Here is a 24406-nt window from a genome sequence, read left to right as displayed (position 1 = left end):
CAACCTTATTCAAGTATATACAAAATAAATAATTTCCTCATTCCATTTTTTTTTCATCATTTTGCATCACTCTTCTCAAATTTTTCTTGCATGCCCATATTTAGGCTTACTTTTCAAGTCTTTGATTCCAAACCAATTCCATAAATGATTCATGCTCATATTCATGACGCTCTTCACACTAGCCTCACAAGCCAAATGCTTCACTAACTAAAAGGGTTGGTAAACATAGGTCGTTAGGCTTGTAATGGGGTTGAGACAAGAATGGCAGACATTAGTTGGTTGGCAAGAAGGTTGATGCAAAAAGGAAAATCAAATTTGTAACTAAATAAAAGAAAATATAAACAAAAATGAGAAATAGTGCCCTTTTCCTCCCCTAGGAGTCCTAGGGCACGATCTCGGGAGCTAGTAATCAACACAAGGATTCAAACATGCATAGTCGAGGATCCTAAAACGCCGCTCAACAAATTGATGAAGGCTTGAACAAAGTGAACCTCACAAGGGACGAGAAAAGTAAGCAAATACCAACTAGAGGGCTTCAAATCCACTATAGGGAGCAACTCCATCTTACCACATCCCATGAACTAGGGGTTCAAACGCCCTCACAAGTTCTTACCCTTGCTACCTTAGCTAAGGCTCGTCTAATTCATCCAAAAGCAATCTCAAAATGTGCATCTCATCACAAAATTAAGAAAATACAAGCATTCTAGGGCGCATCATCACGGAAATAGAGTCCAAATGTGCCATGCAAATTCCAAAGGAAAAACAACTATATCATCATGCCATGGTCATGTTTGTCACACGAAAGAAAATGAAACAAAAGAAGGAAGAAATCAAGGAGGTTCACATATGAGACACAAAGATCCAAATAAATCCCAATCGACATACAAGTGATCGTTCGATAACAAAACCAACGATCCTAGGTTCCTTGGAACCGCATGCAAACATCCTTGAACCGTTTAACTTCTTCCTAGACTACTTCCTAAACTAAATACAACACAAGAAAGAAAAGAAAGAGTAAGGGAAAGATCTCACCGATGTCTCTTGAAGAAAAGAATAAAGCAACCATGTCGTTTACCATTTTACCATATGTTGCTTCAAAGTTCCTTATGAGCTACAAGTGAGAGAAGAGAAAAACAAAACAAACACTAAAGAGAGAAAAATGTTAGTACGAAAGAGAAAAAAATCCATGAACTCAAATATTTGGGCATGACCTACTACCCAAACACACCATCATCATCATCATATCATTATCATCATAATCATCATATAAACAATCATCATAGACAACCAACAGCAACGCTACCTAAAGCTAACTAACAACACCCAAACCCAAGTCCCCTAAACGTTCCCTTGAGTCCTAGGTACCATCCCCCACACTTACCCAAAGCATTCCGTAACACTCCCTTTTGACTCAAACACCCCCCACACTAAATTGAAGCATCGTCTCTGATGCTTCAATAATGGGAGGGAACAAACAGAACGAGGGGGGAAATTAGTGGCCACTAGGGCTGGCACCATCGTCATCCGCACTCCAACTGTCATATGAGAAACCCGGGGGGGGCATGGGGGTCCCAACCTCCGGTGTAGTCGGGGGGCCACCCATAATGACCTTTAAAAAGGTCAAGTTGGGATGCAGATAACTGGTCATATGGCTCGGGTTGGACCAGAGGTGTGGGGTGGGAGGGATCAACGTAGGGGTAGTTGGGGTCACCCCTATAATCACTCCCACCCGAAACCCGGTAGTCATAGTGACTGGACTCATCGGGGAACTCATGTCGTGGCACATTGGGGTCCGAGCGACCCTGCCAATAGGGGTACGTAGGTTGGTTGTCACCCCCCCAAGTTGGCACAGGCCCTTGTTGGGCCGGCACATAAGGGTAGTTAATCGGGGGAATGACATCCCCTCTACGTACACTAGCATCATACAGGGCGTTAGTTTGGAAAGAAAGGTGTTGATGGGAGGCAAACATACCTTGCATGCCAAGTTGCATGCTTTCCATTTGGGCTCTCATTGCCTTTATTTGCTATTGGTAGTCGGGTTGATGTTGTTGTTGTTGTTGCCTTCTTCCTTGCTGTTGGGACTGTTGTTGTTGTTGTTGCTGACTTATAGGGGTGGCCCTCATCACACTCTCATCTTCCTCATGCTCAAAACCTTCACCGGACCCTTCACCCATCTCCATCCTTGCATTAGGGAGGATACCCAAATCCTTCTTTACCCACCAAGGGTAATTTACCCCCTCCCTCGTGAAGGAAAAGAACTCCGGCTTGGGGAGGGAGCAATGATGCTCATGAGAGACAAGCAAGCTCCAAGTCCTTCCTCGATCCTCAGTATCTGCGATGAATTTCATGGTCTTTAACTGATCGAGGTCGAGCCAAATATCGCTCCCATCCCTCTTCCCCACAGGGTTGCAAGACTCCAATTTATCCATATGACCCAACTTCTCGGCTATCCGAGTGATCATCCCGCCAAAATGGATCTCCCGCTTCTTTGTACCCGAGAGTACACCTTCAATGAACTTAGTAAATAGAAACCCGAAGTTCATTCTATGCCCCATCTCCGGCTGCATAGCTAGCCATAATATCCGGAATTCGATGCAGAAGTCTGATGGCTGGGTGCATGATTTGGCTGGCCAAGGAATACTTGGAGTTGAAAGCGTTCATCCTCGAGATGACCTTCCACCAATGAAGGGGCTCATAGGCATGGAGTCCCTCATGCTCAGGGAAGAACATATCAGCATCCGGGTTTAGGTCCAATAATTGGTTAAACTAGCGGAGGGTGAGGGTTTCTTTTTTGTTAAAGAGTTGGAAGGATATGGTGAGGTCCTTATCCGTTGTGGCATGACACTCGAAAGAGGCAAGGAACTCAAGAGTGGGCTCCTTGAAAGTCCGGTAGGCACTTGTTACAAACGAGCCTAACCGGAGATTGTTGAATAAGAACCAACAATCATCGTCAATGCCGAGTTTTGTAGTGGTGGGTTGGTGGTAGTGCTTGGTTGGTCTCAGTTTTCTATTTATGTTGTCGCAGATGAATCTGTGGTTTTTATTGTGGAATTTGAGGGGTGGTAAAGGTGGTGGAGTGGTTTGTTCACTTTTTTAGGGGTTTGAGGATGTTGAACCTTGATGTTCTTTCCCACTTTTTCTTTTCTTTGAGCCGAAAACCATTTTCACCACACAAAGATAGAATCACCAAGATATACTCCTCAACGAATAACAACAAAAATACACCACAACAATTTCCCAAAATCAAACAACCATCACAAAGAGCAACCTTCCAAGAATCACCAAGTTAAACCCACAATTAAGCAATCTATGACAACAAACAACTAACACAAACAACAACTCAACAATTAATGATGCTTAAGATGATGAACGAACACAATAGATCGAGGCATGCAACAATCAAAAATTCCCACATGAAAATTCACAAGCATAAAAGTTCTCAACCAAAGACATGCTTCAAATTCAAAGGTAAATTTGAGTAAGGAAGAAATGTATACCAAAACGAGTACCAACAATTACTCCTACTAGCCCTTTGAAGAAGAAATCAAGCCTACCTTCGAGAACCCTCCAATGGTGAAAGAAAGTCCCAAGCAAAGAGGAGTATCGAAATTAGGGGTTTTAAAGGATGAAATTTCAAATTTTTGGTGAGAAAAATTGAAGAAAAGTGAGGGAATTTGTTGAAATATGATGATTTAGGATGAGGGATTGATGTAGTATGAGTTAGGGTTTGAAGAGAGTGAATTTCAGAGAGGGAAAAGGGTGAAAGTTTCTGATTTTAGGTGAGTTTGAGTCTCGGTTTGCTGCTGAGAAAATCAGAATAAATTCGCAGACCCGGAGGGCCGCGCCCGCAGGGGTAAAGGCCGCGCCCGCGGGCCTATGTGTCGCGCCCGCGGGTCCTAGGGTCGCGCCCGCTCCTTGGCATCTCTAGTTTGTGGGAATTTCTAAAATGCTCAATGCCGCGCCCGCGGGGTGGAATGACACACCCGCAGCTTTTTCTGTCCGCGCCCGCAGGTACCAGGGTCGCGCCCTCTCCAGGCCATCTCCTGGGCATCTCCTGTTTAACTTTAAATTATGAGATAGCGATGTCCGCGCCCGCGGGCCTTGATGGAGCGCCCTCTCCAAGGCTTCTCCGGGGCATCTCCACTTTCATTTCTTCCTTTCTCCTTAACTTCTCCAAACCCAACTTTGTAGACCAAATTCCCAAAGATCCAAGTACCAATTAGAAGAGCAAAACACACACAATAAGTAACTAAAGAAAAATCATCCAAAATTGACTAAATAAAAGAAATACAAAACAAGAAAGTTTGAGAACTCGGGTTGCCTCCCGAGAAGAGCTTCTTTATGAGGTCATTAGCTTGACCATAACACATGATCATCAAGAAAGTGGCTTAGGATCCAATGGATCGATCCTCACGCACTCAATTATGCCAACTTGATCATTGCAATGGTAGAGCTTCAAACGGTGCTCGTTAACCATGAACTTGTTCCCTTCCGCCTCCAACTCAAAAGACCCGTAAGGAGTAGTCCTCGTAATCGTGAAAGGCCCTGACCACTTGGACTTAAGCTTTCCGGGAAACAATCGAAGCCTAGAGTTGAATAACAACATCGATCTTGTCTCCAACCTTGAAGCTCTTATTCCTTATATGTCGGTCGTGCCATCTCTTAGTCCTCTCCTTGTAGAGCCTCGAGTTCTCGTAAGCATCATATCAAAGCTCCTTAAGTTCATTGAGCTTAAGCAATCTTTTCTCACCCGCCAAGGACATGTCCATGTTAAGCTCTTTGATCGCGCACCAAGCCTTATATTCCAACTCAACCGGCAAATGACAAGCCTTCCCATAGACCAACCGGTAGGGGGTTGTGCCAATGGGAGTCTTGTATGCCGTCCTTAAAGCCCAAAGCGTGTCATCAAGCTTGAGAGACCAATCTTTTCTAGACTTGTTCACCATCCTTTCAAGAAGGTTCTTGATCTCTCTATTTGAAACCTCCACTTGTCCTTGAGTTTGTGGGTGGTAAGGTAGACCAACCTTGTGATGAACCCCATATCTCTTGAGGAGAGCTTCGAATTGCTTCTTGGCAAAATGAGAACCACCGTCGCTAATTAGCACTCTAGGCACCCCAAACCGTGGAAATATGACCTTCTTGAGAAGCTTGAGCACCACCTTGTGGTCGTTGGTGGGGGAGGGTATAGCTTCAATCCATTTAGTCACATAATCCACCGCCACCAAGATATATAGATTCCCACAAGAAGAAACAAAAGGACCCATGAAGTCAACACCCCAAACATCGAATGGCTCCACTTCCAAAATGTTTTGTTGAGGCATCTTATCCCTTTTTGTTATGCCACCACTCCTTTAGCGTTTGTCACACCTTGAAACGAACTTGTGAGCATCTTTCTGCATTGTTGACCACCAAATAAGAGATTGAGAGATCTTCGCCACGGTCTTTTCGACTCCTCCATGACATCCACACGACAATGTGTGGCAATACTCAAGAACTCCTTCGATCTCATGATCCAGGACACATTTCCGAAAAAAGGCCATCTCCACATTGCTTGAACAAGTAAGGGTCATTCCAAAAATACCTCCTCACTTCTTTGAAAAACCTCTTCTTTTGTTGAGAAGAGAGCTCCGGAGGAACAACTCCATAAGCTAGATAATTAGCTATGTCCGCGTACCAAGGGCTAGGTGTCGAAGCCATGGCCATGAGGGTTTCAAATCCCACTTCCTCATTGATTGGGAAATCTTCCTTATTCACAAAAGGAAGCCTAGACAAATGATCCGCAAAATAATTTTCCTCTCCCTTTTAATCCCTCATTTCCATGTCAAAATCTTGGAGCGAAAGAACCCAACGGATAAGACGCGGTTTTGCTTCCTTTTTGGTCATGAGGTAGCGGACTGCTATGTGGTCCGTGTACACAATCACCTTGGAGCATATGAGATAGGACCTAAATTTGTCCATGGCAAACACAACTGTAAGCATTTCCTTCTCCGTTGTTGTATAGTTCTTTAGAGCCTCATCAAGCGTTCTAATTGCATAGTAGATGACATGAGATCTTCCTTCCTTCTTTTTCCCAAGTACCGCACCTACTGCAAAATCACTTGCATCGCACATTAGCTCAAAAGGCAAGCTTCAATCCGGAGCTTGCACAACAGGAGAGGAGATGAGAGATTCCTTGAGTTTTTGAAATGCCTCAAGGCAAGCCTCATGAAAATTGAAGACAACATCCTTTTTGAGTAACTCGGTTAAGAGCTTGGCGATTGATAAAAAAAATTTGATAAACCTCCGGTAAAAACCGACATGCCCTAGAAAGGCTCTCACTCCCGTAACGGAGGTAGGAGGGGGAAACTTAGCAATCACCGAAACCTTAGCCGAGTTAACTTCAATGCCCTTTTTTGATACTTTATAGCCTAGGACAATACCTTCCTTGACCATAAAATGGCATTTCTCCCAATTCAACACTAACCTCGTCTCTTGACACCTTTTCAAAACTTTTTCAAGGTTATAAGGACATGTGTCAAAAGATGAGCCACCAACACTAAAATCATCCATAAAAACTTCAATCTCATTCTCAAGCATTTCAGAAAAAATGGAAGTCATGCATCATTGGAAAGTTGAGAGAGCATTGCATAACCCGAATGACATTCTTCGGTATGCAAATGTCCCATATGGACATGTAAAAGTAGTTTTCTCTTGATCTCTTAGATGGATAGGAATTTGGAAAAAGCCGGAATATCCATCCAAGAAGCAAAAGAAATCATGATGGGAGAGTATCTCCAACATTTGGTCCATGAAGGGGAGAGGAAAATGATCTTTCTTGGTGTTTTTGTTCAACTTCCTATAATCAATTCACATCCTCCACCCGGTCACCGTCCGGGTGGAGATTTCCTCTCCTCCTTCTCCTTTGACAATGGTCATTCCACCTTTCTTTGGAACCACGTGAACCGGGCTAACCTACTTGCTATCGGAGATAGCATAGATTATACCCACTTCACGTAATTTCAAAATTTCTTTTTTGACAACCTCTTGGAGGTTGGGGTTCAACCTCCTTTGAGGCTCAATTAAGGTGGATTGATCATCCTCAAGGTGAATACAATGCATGCACAAAGAAGGGCTAATACCCTTGATATCATCAATGCTATACTCTATCACATTTTTATATTTTCTCAAAACAACAAGCAATTTTTCCAAATCAAGCCCATCAAGTGTAGCATTGACAATAATAGGGTATTCCCCTTCATTTCCAAGATAAGCATATTTCAAAGATGGGGGGAAGGGGTTTGAGTTTGAGCTCCTCATCCTTAGGATCATCCTCTTCCTCCAATTTGGCCTCTTAAATGGTCATGACAAATTCCTTTGCCTCTTGAGAGTGGTACTCTTCTTCGCATGTAAGAGCTTCAACCATTGGATCTTGAGGACTCATCACAAACCTTCCCAAACGATCCAATTCTTCATTCACAACATCAACCCTATAGCACTTCTCAACCATGGGGGTGTTGAGTAATTAGAGAATTCAAAAACAATTTTCTCATCGGCTACCTCACATGTAATGGTGTTGTTCTTGCAATTGATTACCACCCCCAAGGTCTTAAGAGCTTCACGGCCCAAAATCAAGGGAGTATCCACATCTTCCTCCATATCCATCACTAGAAAATCACAAGGCACATAGATGTGCCCAACTTGAATAGGGAAATCTTCAAGCTCACCACAAGGTAGCTTCACCGAACGGTCGACCAATTGAATGGTTTTCCTTGTGGGGATCATCTCAATATTAAGCTTTTGAGCAATGGATAAAGGGATCAAACTAACACTTGCTCCAAGATCGGCTAAGGCACCCTTAGCTTCCATGTTCCCAATCTTAACCGGCAAGGTGAAACTTCACGGATCCTTTTGCTTCTTGGGCATCTTATGTTGAACAAGTGCACTCACTTGATAGGGGAGAGAGATAAGCTCATCATTGAGCTTTCTTTTGTTGGTGAGAATGTCTTTCAGGAACTTGGAGTATGAAGGCATTTGTGTGACAACTTCGATGAAAGGGAGGCTTATGTGCAAGTTCTTCATCACACTTAGAAACTTTGCAAATTTGTCATTCAATTTTCTCTCCGCAAGTCGACTGGGAAAAGGAACCGGTCCATCAAGATTTCTAGCCTCACTAGAAGTTGAGGATGTCACCACATCCTTAGACTTCTTTTTCTCCATACTTCTCTCTTTCTCTTTAACCTTCTCTTCTTTAACTTCTTTATCTTCACTCACACTCTCTTCTCCTTCCTTCTTTTCCTTGCCATCCCCCTCCTTGGAACCCTCATAGGATATGCCCGATCTCAATGTGATTGCCTTTCAAGAGTCGGGTTTCACAATGTTTGAAGGGTTGGTTTGTGATTGCCCGGGTAGAGTAGAAGATGAGTTGAAAGGAACTCTCTCGGCCAATTGAGCTAGTTGTGAATCAACCATCTTGTTATGAGCCTTAACCTCTTGCATTTGTTGATTCATAGCTTGAAGTTGTTGAAGAATTTGGGTTTGGGTAGAATCGGGTTGCGATGCTTGCTCTTGACTCCTTTGAGTCGCTTGATTTTGATTTTGGTATTGGTGTTGATTATTTTGTTGGTGGTTCCTTGGGTAGTTTCCCCTTGGGTTTTGGTTTTGGTATTGGTTTTGGTATGGAGGAGGGTTTTGGTAATGTGAGTTGGAATTGTATGGTTGTTGAGCTTGTTGGTTCCATTGTTGGGGTTGGTTTGCAAATCCGGGTGGTGGTTGTCTCCAAGCTACTCCAACGCCATTTCCCCTATATCCATCTTGCCTTGTATTGTATGTCGCTACATGCTCCGGGCTCAAACCTTAAGATGTATCATGGTTTGTACCTCCACAATTTTGACAAGAGAAAGAGTTGACTTGGGATGAGCTTGCACCACTATTGACATTAGTGTTTAACTTTGCAAGCCTTTTTGTTAAAAGCTCAATTTGATGTTGCAATTGATCGACCTTTTCCAACTCATACTTTCCACCCTTCTTCGGTGGATTCCTCCTTCTAGCGCCTAAAGTGTAGTTCTTCACTACCTCTTCGATTGTTGCTTCAACTTGGTTTTGAGGGATTTTGATCAATTGTCCACCCGCCCCCGCATCCAAGTTAGCTCTAGACATAGGTTCCAAACCATCATAGAAGAACATCATGAGCAGGCTTTAATTGTATTCATGATGGGGACATGCTTGCACCAACTCTTTGAACCTTTCCCAAGCTTCACTAAGGCTTTCATCCGCCTCTTATTCAAATGATGCAATCTTCCTCCTCATCTCGGCGGCCTTCTCTTCGGAAATGAACCTTTTCAAGAATGCTTGGACAATCTCCCTTCATGTTATGAGAGAACTAGGCTTGACTTGCTTGAGCCACTTCTTTGCTCTACCCGCAAGGGATTGTCGGAATAGATGCATTCGGATGTATTCTTGAGAAACTTGATTGGTTTGTATCATAGCGCAAAGCTCAAGGAATCTATCAAGGTGCTCAATAGGATCTTCACTTGGGGAACCCGAAAATTGCTCCTCTTGGACCATTCTTGTGTATTGTGGATGGATGGTGAAGTTGGTCTCCGTGACGGGTAGCAATATCCCACCGGTGAGCTCATAATCCTCCGAATTACCAAACTCACAAAATAAAACATCCACTTTTTGTCCCGCCATTTCCTCGCTTTGAGAGTGTGAGGACCAAGAATCACTCTCACTATCAAAAATAGCACCAAGACTTCGCCCCACTTCTTGATAAAGTCTATGGACTTGTCTCAAGGTGCGGTCAATCTCGTGATCAATGCTGTGAGTAGGAGGTCCCTGAGATCTTCTTTGCATCCACCAAAGCTAAGCAAACTATTAGCAGTGACTAGCAAGTGGAAAAAAGAATAAAGTAAAGAGCAACAAATCCAATAATAGCGCAAATTAAGAGTGCAAAACAAGTCGTCTCCCCGGCAACGGCGCCAAAAATTTGATCAATTGACAATAGGTCGTTGGTCTACTATCCTAGATCAAATTTACAATTTTTATCTCCTAACTCAACTCTATCAATTTTACTTAAGATAGTGGCAAGCTAGGGTCGATTCCCAAGGAAACGGGGGTTGAGCACAATCAATACGATATCTAGGACAAGTTGCTAGTGACGAGAAAAAGGGGTATTATGGGTTGATGTTGAAGATTTCTATGATCAATCTAATTACCAAAAACGAGACCAATTTAAACTAAAGAAGAAGGGATTGAACTAGGCACTCTAAATGAAAACAAAGGACAAGATTATAGCGATATCAACGGCAAAAAGCACTAGGGAGAGGGGGTTCCAATCATGACCAACAAGACACTAATGAAAACCAATAAGGAAATACACCAAGGAGTTCAAACTCTACTCAAAGCAATTCATTCTCATGCAACTACTCAAAGAAAGTAGGTGATATCAATCAACCCTAAACTAGATCATTCTCATGCATCTAATCTAGGATTAAAACATTGGGGTTATAGGTGTACACAATAACTCCAAGCATATTTAAGCACAAATCATCAACTTAAGGTGGAATCCAATCAATAATCAATAGAAACTCGAATAAACATGATTTTCACCCCCTTCCCTAGCTAAAAATCTAAGCTAGAGAAAGGAAAATAGCCATGACAACCAAACTAAACAAGTATTCAATCCTAATGCAACCTAGCATGATTCTAAGCCAAAGAGAAATCAAAGAAACTAATAAAGCATGAATATTTATGAGGAAAGCATGAGTAAAAACAATAAAACTAAGTATTAGAGAAATAAGAGAAAAGATTACTATTATAAAAGTTGAAGGATTACCCAATCATCAAAGTTGTTGCAACAATCTAGAGGAAAGCTTGAATATTTGATTAAAAGATTGAATCTTGAAGACTAATGTTTTCTCTCTCTAAAAGACATGGATTTTCTCTTTCTACAAATGTTTTTTATGCCAATAAAATAGTGAATGAATGAAAAACTCAAGCTAAAGACTATTTATAGTCTTATACTATAATGAGGAAAATGGGCAAGGGAGAGGGCTCTCCAAACAGGCTGTCGCGCCCTCTCCCTGCTGGGTAATAAGTTCGCCAGACCTAGATAGCCGCGCCCGTAGCCATTTACTCCGCGCCCGCGGGCCTCTACGCCGCGCCCGCGACTCGCCATCTCCAAAAACTCGCGTTTGCTCAGGACATCCCTGTCCGCACCCGCAGATAAAAAGCCCGCGCCCGCGGCCTTGCATATCAGCGCGCCCTCTCCCTTTTGGCATCTCTACTTCCTTGGCAAGCTTCCTTAGCATCTCCACTCCATCTAGCAATCCATAGTTTTCCCACAAGTGCTAGGACTTATCAAAACACACAAATAAAAGGTAAAAAGTGGAAGAAAAGATAAAAGTGAAGGGAAAAACACGAGAGGGAGCTAAAGTAACTAAAATAGAATAAAAAGTGCTAAGAAGAGGCATAAACAAGTGGCAAATCGGGGGAATTCTCTAATGAAAGAGGGTGAAACGGTGGCATAAATGCCACTCATCACGTCCATCCTTAAGATGACCTTCCACCATGAAAGGGGATTATAATCGTGAAGGACCTCATGCTCGGGGAAGAACATATCGGTGTCCGGGTTAAAGTCCAATAGTTGGTTAAATTGGCGAAGGGTGAAGGTTTCTTTTTTGTTGAAAAGTTGAAAGGAGATGGCGAGGTCCTTATCCCCTGCAGCATGACATTCAAAGGAGGCAAGGAACTTAAGAGTGGGCTCCTTATAGGTTTGGTAGGCACTTGTCACAAATGAGCCTAACCGAAGATTGTTGAATAGGAACCAACAATCGTCGTCAATGTCGAGTTTTGAGGTGGAGGGTTGGTGGTAGTGTTTTGTGGGTCTTAGTTTCCGGTTTTGGAGAATGTCATAGATGGGTTTATGGTTTTTATTGTGGAATTTGAGGGGTGGTAAAGGTGGAGGAGTGGGTTGTTCATTTTGTTGGGGGTTTGTGGATGATGAACTTTCAAGTTTCTTCCCACTCTTTCTCTTCTTTGTACCAAGAACCATTTTCACCAACACCAAATTGCAATCAAACACCTCAACAAATCACCACAACAACTCACAACAACAAGTCCCCTACTTCAAAAATCCAACACAATGAGTACACTTTCGGAATCACCAAGCACAACCTCAACCAAGCAATATAATCCAACAACAACTAACAAGGACAACAAGAACTTAACAATTAACCATGCTCAATAAGATGAACTAACACAAAGTAGGTATGCAATCATCTAAAATTCCCCACATGAAATTCACAAGATAACAAATTTTCTCACCAAAAGAGATACTTCAAATTCAAAGGAAAACTAGAGTTTAAAAGAGATATACCAACAATGAGTGCCAAAAACTACTCCAACTAGTCCTTTGAAGAAGAGTTCCAAGCCACCTTCAAGGTCCCTTCAATGGTGGATGAGCTATACTCATTCAAAGAAGAACACCGACAATGGGGGTCTTGAATGGTGAAATTTCATATTTTGGGTGAGAAAACTTGAAGGAAAGTGAGGAAATGTGATGATTTTTTATGAATATTGATGAGAATTTGAGGTGGGAGGAGTTAGGGTTTGAAGAGGAGTGAAGTTTTAGAGAAAGATAGGGAGCGAAAATTAGAATTGGGGAAAAAAAACATTTTCGGAAATGCTTGAGGAAAAAGGCGAAAATTCGCAGACCCAGGTAGCTGCGCCCGTGGGTCCAAGGGTCGCGCTCGCAAGTAAGGAGGTTGCGTCCTTTCCTAGGCATCTTCAGTTTTTGAAACTTTCTGAAGAGCAATAGGCCGCGCCCGCTGGTTTTGACTATCTGCGCCCGCGGGTCTTGATGGAGAGCCCTCACCTGGGCATCTCTAGAAACACAAATAACTTCTTAAGACTTGAGATTAAAAATCCAATTTCAATCTTCTCCTTCAATTCATCACTCCTCCTTAACACCTCCAATCTCGAATTTGTAGACCAAATGCCCAAAGATTCAAGTATCTACAAGAAGAAAAAAACACACACAATAAGATTCTAAAGAGAAATCACCCAAGATTGACTAAATAAAAGAAATACAAGATAAAACGAGTTTGAGAACTCGGGTTGCCTCCCGAGAAGCGCTTCTTTATGAGGTCATTAGCTTAACCATAATAACCATCATAAGAAACGTGGCTTAGGATCCGATGGATCGAGCCTCATGCACTCAATTAGTCTAACTCGATCATTGCAAAGGTAGTGCTTCAAACGATGGTCGTAAACCATGAGCTTGTTTCCTTCCGCCTCCAACTCAAAGGACCCGTAAGGAGTAGTCCTCGAAATCATGAAAGGCCCCGACCACATGGACTTTAACTTTCCGGGAAACAAAAGAAGCCTAGAGTTGAATAACAACACCTTGTCTCCAACCTTGAAGCTCTTTTTTCTTATATGTTGGTCGTGTCATCTCTTAGTTCTCTCCTTGTAAAGCCTGGAGTTCTCGTAGGCATCATATCGGAGTTCCTCAAGTTCATTGAGCTTAAGCAATCTCTTCTTACCGGCCAACGACATATCCATGTAAGCTCTTTGATCGCCCACCAAGCTTTATATTCCAACTCAACCGGCAAATGACAAGCCTTCCCATAGACCAACCAGTAGGGGGTTATACCAATTGGGGTCTTGTATGTCGTCCGCAAGGCCCAAAGTGTGTCGTCAAGCTTGAGAGACCAATCTTTTCTAGACTTGTTCACCATCCTTTCAAGAAGGTTCTTGATCTCTCTATTTGACACCTCCACTTGCCCTTGAGTTTGAGGGTGGTAAGGTAGACCAACCTTGTGATGAACCCCATATCTCTTGAGAAGAGCTTCGAGTTTTTTTCTTGGCAATATGAGAACCTCCATCACTAATTAGCACCCTAGGAACCCCAAACCGCGGAAATATGATTTTCTTGAGAAGCTTAAGCACAACCTTATGATCATTGGTAGGGGAGGGTATAGCTTCAATCCATTTAGTCACATAATTGACCACTACCAAGATATAAAAATTCCCACATGAAGAGACAAAAGGCCCCATAAAGTCGACTCCCTAAACATCGATGGCTCCACTTCCAAAATGTTTTGTTGAGGCATCTCATCCCTTTTGGTTATTCCACCACTTCTTTGGCATTTGTCACATCTTGAAACGAACTTATGGGCATCCTTATGCATCGTAGGCCACCATAGGAGAGATTGAGAGATCTTTGCCACTGTCTTATCAACTCCTCCATGTCCTCCACACGGTAATGAGTGGCAATGCTCAAGAACTCCTTCGATCTCATGGTCCGGAACACATTTCCGGAAGAGGCCATCTCCATACTACTTAAACAAGTAGGGGTCATTCCAAAAGTACCTCCTCACTTCCTTGAAAAACCTTTTCTTCTGTTGAGAAGAGAACTCCGGGGGAACGACCCCGCAAGCAAGATAATTGGCTATATCTGCATACCATGGGCTAGATGTTGAAGCCATAGCCATGAGAGTTTCAAATCCTACTTCTTTAATGATTGGCACATCCTCCTTGTTCGCAAAAGGAAGCCTAGACAAATGATCAGCCACAAAGTTCTCCGCTCCCTTTTTATCTCTCATCTCCATGTCGAAATCTTGGAGCAAAAGAACCCAACGGATAAGACGTGGCTTAGCTTCCTTCTTGGTCATAAGATAGCGAACCGCTATATGATCCGTGTACACAATCACTTTTGAGCATATGAGATAGGACCTAAATTTTTCCATGGCAGACCCAACCGCAAGCATTTCCTTCTCCGTTTGTGTAATTCTTTTGAGCCTCATCAAGCGTTCTACTTGCATAGTAGATGACATGAGATCTTCCTTCCTTCTTTTGCCCAAGCACCGTACTCTGCTGCAAAATCACTTGCATCGCACATTAGCTCAAAAGGCAAGCTCCAATCCGAAGTTTGCTCAACATGAGAGGAGATGAAAGCTTCCTTGAGTTTTTGAAATGCCTCAAGACAAGCCTCATCGAAATTGAACACAACATCTTTCTTGAGTAATTTGGTCAAAGGTTTGGCGATTGATGAAATTTTTTTGATAAACCTCCGGTAAAAACCGGCATGTCCTAGAAAGGCTCTCACTACCGTAACGGAAGTAGGAGGGGAAAATTTTGCAATCACCGAAACCTTGGTCAAATCAACTTTAATGCCCTTTTTTGATACTTTATGGCCTAGGACAATAACTTCCTCAACCATAAAATGGCATTTCTCCCAATTTAAAACCAAACTCGTCTCTTGACACCTTTTCAAAACTTTTTCAAGATTATAAAGACATGGGTCAAAAGACGAGACACCAACACTAAAATAATCCATAAAAACCTCAATCTCATTTTCAAGTATTTCAGAAAAAATGGAAGTCATGCATCGTTGGAAAGTTGAAGGAGCATTGCATAACCCGAATGGCATTCTTTGGTATGCGAATGTTCCATATGGACACGTGAAAGTAGTTTTCTCTTGATCATTTGGATGGATAGGGATTTGAAAAAACCCGGAGTATCCATCCAAAAACAAAAGAAAGCATGATGGGAGAGTCTCTCCAACATTTGGTCCATGAAGGGGAGAGGAAAATGGTCTTTCTTTGTATTTTTGTTTAACCTCCTATAATCATTGCACATCCTCCACCCGATCACCGTCCAGGTGCAGATTTCCTCTCCTCCTTCTCCCTTGACAATGGTCATTCCACCTTTCTTTGGAACAACCTGAACCGGGCTAACCCACTTGCTATCGGAGATAGCATAGATTATGCCCGCTTCACGCAATTTCAAGATTTCTTTCTTGACAACCTCTTGGAGGTTGGGGTTCAACCACCTTTGAGGCTCAATTAAGGTGGATTGATCATCCTAAAGGTGAATACGATGCATGCACAAAGAAGGGCTAATTCCCTTAATATCATCAATGTTATACCCTATCACATCTCTATATTTTCTCAACACATCAAGAAATTTTTCAAATTAAGACCATCAAGGATAGCATTGACAATAATAGAGTATTCCCCTTCATTTCCAAGATAAGCATATTTCAAAGAAGGGGGAAGGGGTTTGAGTTCTACCTTGGGAGGAGGCTTGAACTCTCCTCTAATTTCTCCTACGCTAGCTCGAGCTCATCTTCCCTAGGATCATCCTCTTCCTCCTTTTTAGCTTCTTCAATGGCCATGACAAACTCTTTTGCTTCTTGAGAGTGGTACTCTTCCTTGCATGTAAGAGGTTCAACCATTGGATCTTGAGGACTCATCATAACCCTTCCCAAGCGATCTAACTCTTCATTCACAACATCAACCCTATAGCACTTTTCCGCCATGGGGGTCTTGAGTAGCTTAGAGAACTCAAAAACAATTTTTTCATCGGCTACCTCACATGTAATGGTGTTGTTCTTGCAATTGATCACCGCCCCCAAGGTCTTGAGAGCTTCACGACCCAAAATCAAGGGAGTATCGACATCCTCCTCCATATCCATCACTACGAAATCGCAAGGCACATAAATATGCCCAACTTGAATAGGAACATCTTCAAGCTCACCACAAGGAAACTTCCCCGAACGGTCGGCCAATTGGATAGTCTTCCTTGTAGGGATCATCTCAATGTTAAGCTTTTGAGCAATGGATAGAGGGATCAAACTAACACTTGCTCCAAGATCAGCTAAGGCGCCCCTAGCTTCCATGTTTCCAATCTTTACCGGCAAAGTAAAACTTCCCGGATCCTTTTGCTTCTTGGGCCTGTTATGTTGAACAAGTGCACTCACTTGATGGGGGAGAGTGATAAGCTCATCATTAATCTTCCTCTTGTTGGTGAGAATATCTTTCAAGAACTTGGAGTATGAAGGCATTTGTGTGACAACTTCAACGAAAGGGAGGTTTATGTGCAAGTTCTTCATCACACTAAGGAACTTTGCAAATTTGTCATTCAATTTCCTCTCCGTAAGTCGACCGGGAAAAGGAACCGGTCCATCAAGATTTCTAGCCTCACTAGAAGTTGAGGATGTCACCACATCCTTAGACTTCTTTTTCTCCATACTTCTCTCTTTCTCAACAACTTTCTCTTCTTCAACTTCCTTTTCTTCACTCACGCTCTCTTCTCCTTCATTCTTTTCCTCACTATCCCCCTCCTTGGGACCCTCATAGGATGTGCCCGATCTCAACATTATCGCCTTGCAAGAGTCGGGTTTCACAATGTTGGAAGGGTTTGTTTGTGATTGTCCGGGTAGAGTAGAAGGTGAGTTGAAAGGAACTCTCTCGGCCAATTGTGCTAGTTATGAATCAACCATCCTGTTATGATCCTTGACCTCTTGCATTTGTTGATTTATGGCTTGAAGTTTTTGAAGAATTTGGGTTTGAGTAGAATCGGGTTGAGATGCTTGCTCTTGACTCCTTTGAGTCGCTTGATTTTGATTGTGGTATTGGTTTTGATTATTGTGTTGGTTGTTTCTTGGGTAGTTTCCTCTTAGGTTTTGGGTTTGGAATGGAGGTGGGTTTTGGTATTGGGGGTTGGAGTTGTATGGTTGTTGAGCTTGTTGATTCCATTGTTGGGGTTGGTGAGCAAATCCGGGTGGTGGTTAACTCCAAGCTACTCCACCGCCACTTCCCCTATATCCATCTTGCCTTGTGTTGTATGCCGCTACATGCTCTAGGTTAAAACCTCCATAATAAGATGTATTGTGGTTCATTCCACCACAATTTTGACAAGAGAAAGAATTGACTTGAGAGGAGCTTGCCCCACTATTGACACTCGTATTCAACTTTGCATGCCCTTTTGTCAAAAGCTTAATTTGATGTTGCAATTGATCAACCTTCTCCAATTCTTACTTTCCACCTTTCTTTGGTGCATTCCTCCTTCTACCACCCCAAGAGTAGTTCTTAACTACCTCATCAATTGTTTCTTCAACTTGATTTTGAGGGACTTTAATCAATTGGCCACCCGCCCCCGCATCCAAGTTAGCTCTAGACATAGGTTCCAACCCATCGTAGAAGAATCTCATGAGCAAGCTTTGATTGTATTCGTGATGAGGATATGCTTGTACCAACTCTTTAAATCTTTCCCAAGCTTCACTAAGACTCTCATCCGCTTCTTGTTCAAATGATGCAATCTTCCTTCTCATCTCGGCGGTCTTTTCTTCGGAAATGAACCTCTTCAATAATACCTTGGCTACCTCCCTCCATGTCGTGAGAGAGTTTGGCTTGACTTGTTTGAGCCACTTCTTTTCCCTACCCGAAAGAGATTTTCGGAATAAGTGCATACGGATGTATTCTTGAGAAACTTGGTTGGTTTGAATCATGGCACAAAGCTCAAGAAATCTATCAAGATGCTCGATAGGATCTTCACTTGGAGAACCCGAAAATTGCTCCGCTTGAACCATTCTAGTATATTGAGGATGAATGGTAAAGTTAGTTTCCGTGATGGGTAGCAAAATCCCTCCCGTGAGCTCATAATCCTCGGGATTTCCAAACTCACGACAGAACATCATTCTCTTGCCTCGCCATTTCCTCGCTTTGAAAACTTGAAGACCAAGAATCACTCTCACCATCAAAAATAGCACCAAGACCTCGCCCCTCTTCTTGATAAAGTCTTCGGACTTGTCTCAAAGTGTGGTCGATTTCGTGGTCAATGTAGTGTGTAGGAGGTCCTTGAGATCTCCTTTGCATCCACCAAAGCTAAGCAAACAATTAGCAATGACTAGCAAGAGAGTAAAGGAACAAAATAAAAAGGCAACAAATCCAATAATAACGCAATAAAAGTGCAAAACAAGCCGTTTCCCCGGCAACGACGCCAAAATTTAATCAGTGGATAATAGGTCGTTACTACTACCCTAGATAAAATCTACAATTTTTACTCCTAACCTAGCTCTATCAAATTTAGGTGAGATAGTGGCAAGTTAGGGTCGAATCCCAAAGAAACGGGGGTCATGCACGAAAACTGTGAAATCTAGAATCTATTGCTAGTGACAAAAAGGATATTATAGGTTGTTTTGAGAAGTTTTATAATTAAACTATCTATCAAAGAGACCTAATCAAGCCAAAAATAAGGAGATTAAACTAGACACTCTAAAGTGAAAATGAAAGGCAAAACTATAGAGATAACAAGGGCAAAAAGCACTAGGGAGAGGGGGTTCCAATCATGATCAACAAGACACTAATGAAAATCAATAAGGATTTATACCAAGGAGTGCAAACTCTACTCGAAGAAATTCATTCTCATGCAACTACTCAAAGCAAGTTGATGAAATCAATCAAACCTAAACTAGATCATTCTCATGCATCTAATCTAGTACTAATGTATTGGGGTTAAAGGTGCACACAATAACTCCAAGCATATGTAAGCACAAATCATCAACTCAAGGTAAAACCCAATCAACAATCAATAGAAACTCAAGCAAACATGATTTTCACCCCCTTCCCTAGCTAGAAATCTAAGCTAGAGAAAGGAAAATAGCCATGACAACTAAACTAAACATGTATCCAATCCTAACACAACTTAGCATGATTCTAAATCAAAGAGAAAGAAATGAAACAAGTAAAGCTAAGAAATTTATAGAAGAAAACATAAATAAGAATGATAAAACTAAAGATAGGAGAATAAGGAAAAGAGATTACTATTATAAATGATGAAGGATTAGCCAAACATGAAATAGTTGAAATAATCTTGAAGAAAACTAGAATATCTTGATTACAAAGATTGAAACTTGAAGTCTTGCTAATTTATCTCTCTAAAAGATGTTCATATTCACTCTCTACAAAGTGTTTTTGATGTCAATGGAATAGTAGTTGATTGAAGGTTCAAGCTCAAGACTATTTATAGTTTCCTATTATAATGAGGAAAACGGGCAAAGGAGAGGGCTCTCCAATCAGGTGTCGCGCCCTCTCCATCCTGGGTACGAGATTTGCAAGACCCAGCTCGCCGCGCCCGCGACCCTGATTGCCGCGCCCGCGACCCTGATTGCCGCGCCCGCGAGCTTAAACGCTGCTCCGCGGCGAGCCATCTCCAGAAAATGCTTCATAGCTCAGGATCCCCTTGTTCGGGCTCGCGGCTATGAGGCCCGCGCCCGCGGCTTCTTGCAGCAGCGCGCCCTCTCCTTTGCAGCATCTCCTCTTCCTTTGACAAGCTACCTTAGCAACTCCAACTCCGTCTAGCAATCCAAAATTCGCGCACGAGTGCTAGGCGCTATCAAAACACACGAATAGAAGGTAAAAAGTAGAAGAAAAGATAAAAGAGAAGGAAAAACACGAGAGGGAGCTAAAGTAACTAAAATAGAGGTAAAACGGTAAGAAGAGGTACAAACAAGTGACAAATCGGGGGAATTCTCTAGTGAAAGAGGTTGAAATGGTGGCATAAATGCCACTCATCACAAACAAGTAAACCAACATCATAGACAAAAAACGATCATTAAGGTTAAGACTAAAACCATCAATTATGCACACATAAGGTACGTAGTCAAGATGATGCAATGAAGTTCGCAACCTAAGGTCAAGTTCTATGTTCCACTATGGTCAAGTTTACTTGGGTGTCAAAAGGGTACCATGGTTAAGAGTTTGGACGCGTTAGCAAGGCAGTCTCCCTTGAGGGTGTATGCCAACGGGCGGCTCCACAAGTTTGTGATGAAATCAAACTCGACTCCATGGTTTGGGTGGATTTAATAACTCGAATGAACCCTTATTGTCATGAACGTTTTTGGATCGATAGAGCTTAAATCCCCAAGGGCTAAAACGTATGTAGAACACATACGGTTATTCAGAAAAAACGAAGGAAGCTAAAAACGAGAAAAAAGCAAAACCACTGGAAATATTTAGGGATTGTCGTACCACGACAAGGATTGCCGTGTCACGGTACAGAATACTGTTTCACGGTATTTTGTGCGGTGCCACAGCAATTAATCGTTGCGCGATAAACAAATTTTTTTTTCCAGTGCCTCTATTTTTACGATCGCAATCAAGTTATTCAATTTTTCCTACGAGGCGAACCTAAGTACGACGTTAAAACGCCAATGCATATGCAACAATGCCAAATTAATCACAGAAATACAATTCAAGAATCTTTCAAATCTTATCCACTCATCTCAATTAAATATCGATCACCTAGATCGATAATTAATCAAGAATCCTCCCTAGTGGAGTCGCCAAATTATAGGCGTCATTCGAAGCGCACCTACTTAAGCATGTGGTGAATATGCTCAGCACTCATAGAAAATGGGAATCGACATTATACGATTAGGGACAAGGAAAGTAGGGAGTCGCCAACAAGTTTATAAGAAACTTGTAAACCGTTCACGAATCATTATAAGGCAACCACGAGTAGGGACAACGAAAGACAACAACGATTGACCCGTGAAGGTTACACCCCATTCATAATCCATGAGATTACTAACTCCATATGGTTAGGAACCACGAAAAGAGGATCGGGGATGATAGTACGAACTGAGTCATGGAGTCACATTCACCCGTATTGGCCTCTACTCGATTCTTATAGTGAAAAGTATTCCTGCAATCTCAAAGGTACACAAATAAAGATTCAATTTGCTCCAAACTAAATTAGGCTAAATTGGTTTAATATTAATGCACACATAATTCTAGAAGATTCGTGATCACTTGAATAAACAACATGATTAAAAAGAAATAAACCTAAACCGGTCGTCCAAACTATCTTATTAAGTGTGATTTACAATTACATATTCCCTTAAAACATGCAATATAGTGAATCATTAATAACAATAGAATAAACATCAACATTGGGAGCATTTTAACCATAATAACGTTAGTCAAATCAAATCATAATAATAACCCTTATCATGATACTAGCAATAAGAATAAAAATAAGCGTAAGTAAGTGAATTAATTACTCACGTTCCACGCTTCTTTAAATCGCTACATCATGATTAAAAACATTAGTAACTTTAATAAATATATAAATCAAATTGAACTTAAATTAAATAAAAGTAGAGTTGCTTTGGTCCAAACTCTCAATCGGTTCTACCTTTCACGCCTTGGTTTAAGTTCGGAACTTCGGGAGTTGTATGGACTCCTTGGAATGCTTAGGAAAGGAATGATTTAATTAGGAGAATAGGTTTAAGGATTAGAATGTGAGAGAGAAAGATGGGAATGTGTGTTGGTGCCCCGAGACTGAGAAATCAACCTTGTATTTATAGAGAAAATGAGAGGGGTGAGGTACGGACCCTAGAAACGAGGCGCCGTAGCAAATCAAAGCGTCGTAGCTCGGCATATCAGCCATGGCACGGTATAGCCTGCCGTGTCACGACATTTCTGCCGTAGTACGACATTTAATGTTATCATTTTGAAAGTTAAAACCGCGTTGAAAGATAAAACCGGACAAAGGGAATTACCGCGACGCGACTGTGTTGCCGTGGCGCGACGTTTGTGTTTTCCGGAATTTCTTCTAAGTTCATTTTTATCTTTTATTTTGCATTAAGTTTGGGATAATTAGGTGTTGTTTCATTGTCCCGGACTTATTTTAGGTTTAGGGTTTACATATTTATTAATCGGCTTGATTAATAAATAAAATGAAATGGATTAAAAAGGTTTGGGCCGAAATGTGGATTGAACAGAGTTTGAATAAATACTTGGACTGAAAATGTGGATTAATTTGTCTGCTGTGTTTGATTGAAAAAAGGATTTTAAGCACTCCCGAGATTAAATACTCGACCCGACCAATGATGGCAGTGAAAGGTTGTTCATCATTGGTTTGGTTTTGGGGAGAGATTTTTAAATGTCTACAACTTGGAGATAATATTGGCAGTTCAAGCAAAGGAATCACACAAAGGCAGTCATTAGGACAAACAAATGAAGAAAAAGAAGATGATGATGATGATGAAGGCTACTTGTCACTTGAAGATGATATAGGAGATGTTGATGCTTTCTCTGAGGAAGATGATTAAATAGAACAGTAGGAGGACAGATTTACATATCCATTTGAAACTACAATATTTGGTTTCCTATTGGCTAGTGGCCTAGTGCATAATATACACTATTTTGTATGCTATGTTTTTGGAGAACAATGTGCAATGGGAAATCAATGTTTTGCTTATATTTTTATGTGTTTTAATATTATGTTTCACTCACATATATATATGCATAAGTGAAAAAACTTTTAAATGTAGGAAATTGCGCCTTACTTCATAAGGCGCGTGCCTTGCGCTTGCGCTTAGCACCTAGGCTCTAGAACCCTTTATAGTGTGCCTTGCGCTTTTTCATACACTGGGTGCAGCATTTGTAAGGGAGGAATCTGATTATTGTCTCAATATTCTTGATACTTTTAACTATTTTGATAGGGGTAAGAAAGGGAGGTTGTTTCGATTTAATTTGAAGTCATGTGGCTATCAAATGATGAGCGTGCGTTTGTGGTTGCGAAAGCATGGGGCTGGTACGGGATAACCACTCATGAGCATCTTGATCTATGTGTTGTGGACTTGAAAAAGTGGGCATCAAAGTCCTTTGGGAATACAAAGAAAAAAAATAGAAAGCTTGAGAGGCAACTGTTGGAAGCGCAGGGTGGACATATTAACGCCAACATGATTGCAAATTGTCAAAAATTGGCGGATGGGCTGGGCGAGCTTCGAAGGTTGGAAGAATTTTACTGGTTTGCGAGGGCACGTGCGAATGAGATAAACGACGAGGATGAAAATACTACATATTGTCATAGGAAGGCTAGTCAAAGGAAGAAAAAAAATCGGATTGATGGTTTGTATTAAAATACTACATATTCTTAAAATAGTCTAAGAGTCCAAGTGACCTACAACCTAAAGAACCAGTATATGTTTTTTTACACTAAATTATCAAAAAAGTAGCAATTAAATTAATTATTAATATAAAAAAATATATTAAAAAAAAAAACAAAAACCACCCCACTACCAGCCACCCTCTCCCCCTCTCCTGCTGGCAGCCCCCCTCCCCCATTTAACCCGCCGCCCGGAGCTTCCCTCTCCCAGCGTCCAATCCCCATTGTCGGCCGACCACCCTCCCTTTCCCCTTACCCCCGCCGCGACCCACCCTTCTCAAAACCCTTACCCCCGACAGCATCTCCCCCTTCCCCCACCTGAAACAGCCCCCATTATTCATAAATCCTTCACTATTATTTTCTAAATTTATATCAAACAAATTAAATCATACTTGTATTAGCGTACCATTATCATGGTTTCATAATACAATACTTGACCATTGATGTCTTTAATTTCATAATTTCAAAACTTATAAGTTACTATTATTGAAAATTCTCACTACTCCATAATAATTAAAATGTATCGAGGTTCCCTCTAGGGTATCTCCTTGAGAGTGCTTTCTAGTTCCCTCTAAAACCTTAGAAGGGTTTTTCTAGCCCCCATTGCTAGATATTTTCTGCTTTTTTGAAGGTTTTCCTTCATTCTTCTCCTTTTCTCCTTTCCTTTTCATCTCTTTCCTTTCGG

The 24406-nt window shown here is 41.7% G+C and overlaps 1 protein-coding gene across 1 annotated transcript; it reads right to left on the bottom strand.

The window, feature by feature from the left end:
• Positions 1–7452: 7452 nt before the first annotated feature.
• Positions 7453–7845, bottom strand: LOC110717226. Its single transcript, XM_021895879.1, has one exon. It carries the CDS (start codon positions 7843–7845, stop codon positions 7453–7455), a length of 393 nt encoding a protein of 130 aa, XP_021751571.1.
• Between the last annotated feature and the right edge of the window lie 16561 nt (positions 7846–24406).

This window comes from Chenopodium quinoa, unplaced genomic scaffold, assembly GCF_001683475.1.
Source record: "Chenopodium quinoa cultivar QQ74 unplaced genomic scaffold, ASM168347v1, whole genome shotgun sequence".
NCBI lineage: Eukaryota > Viridiplantae > Streptophyta > Magnoliopsida > Caryophyllales > Amaranthaceae > Chenopodium > Chenopodium quinoa.
This window is presented reverse-complemented; position numbering and strand designations above follow the sequence as displayed.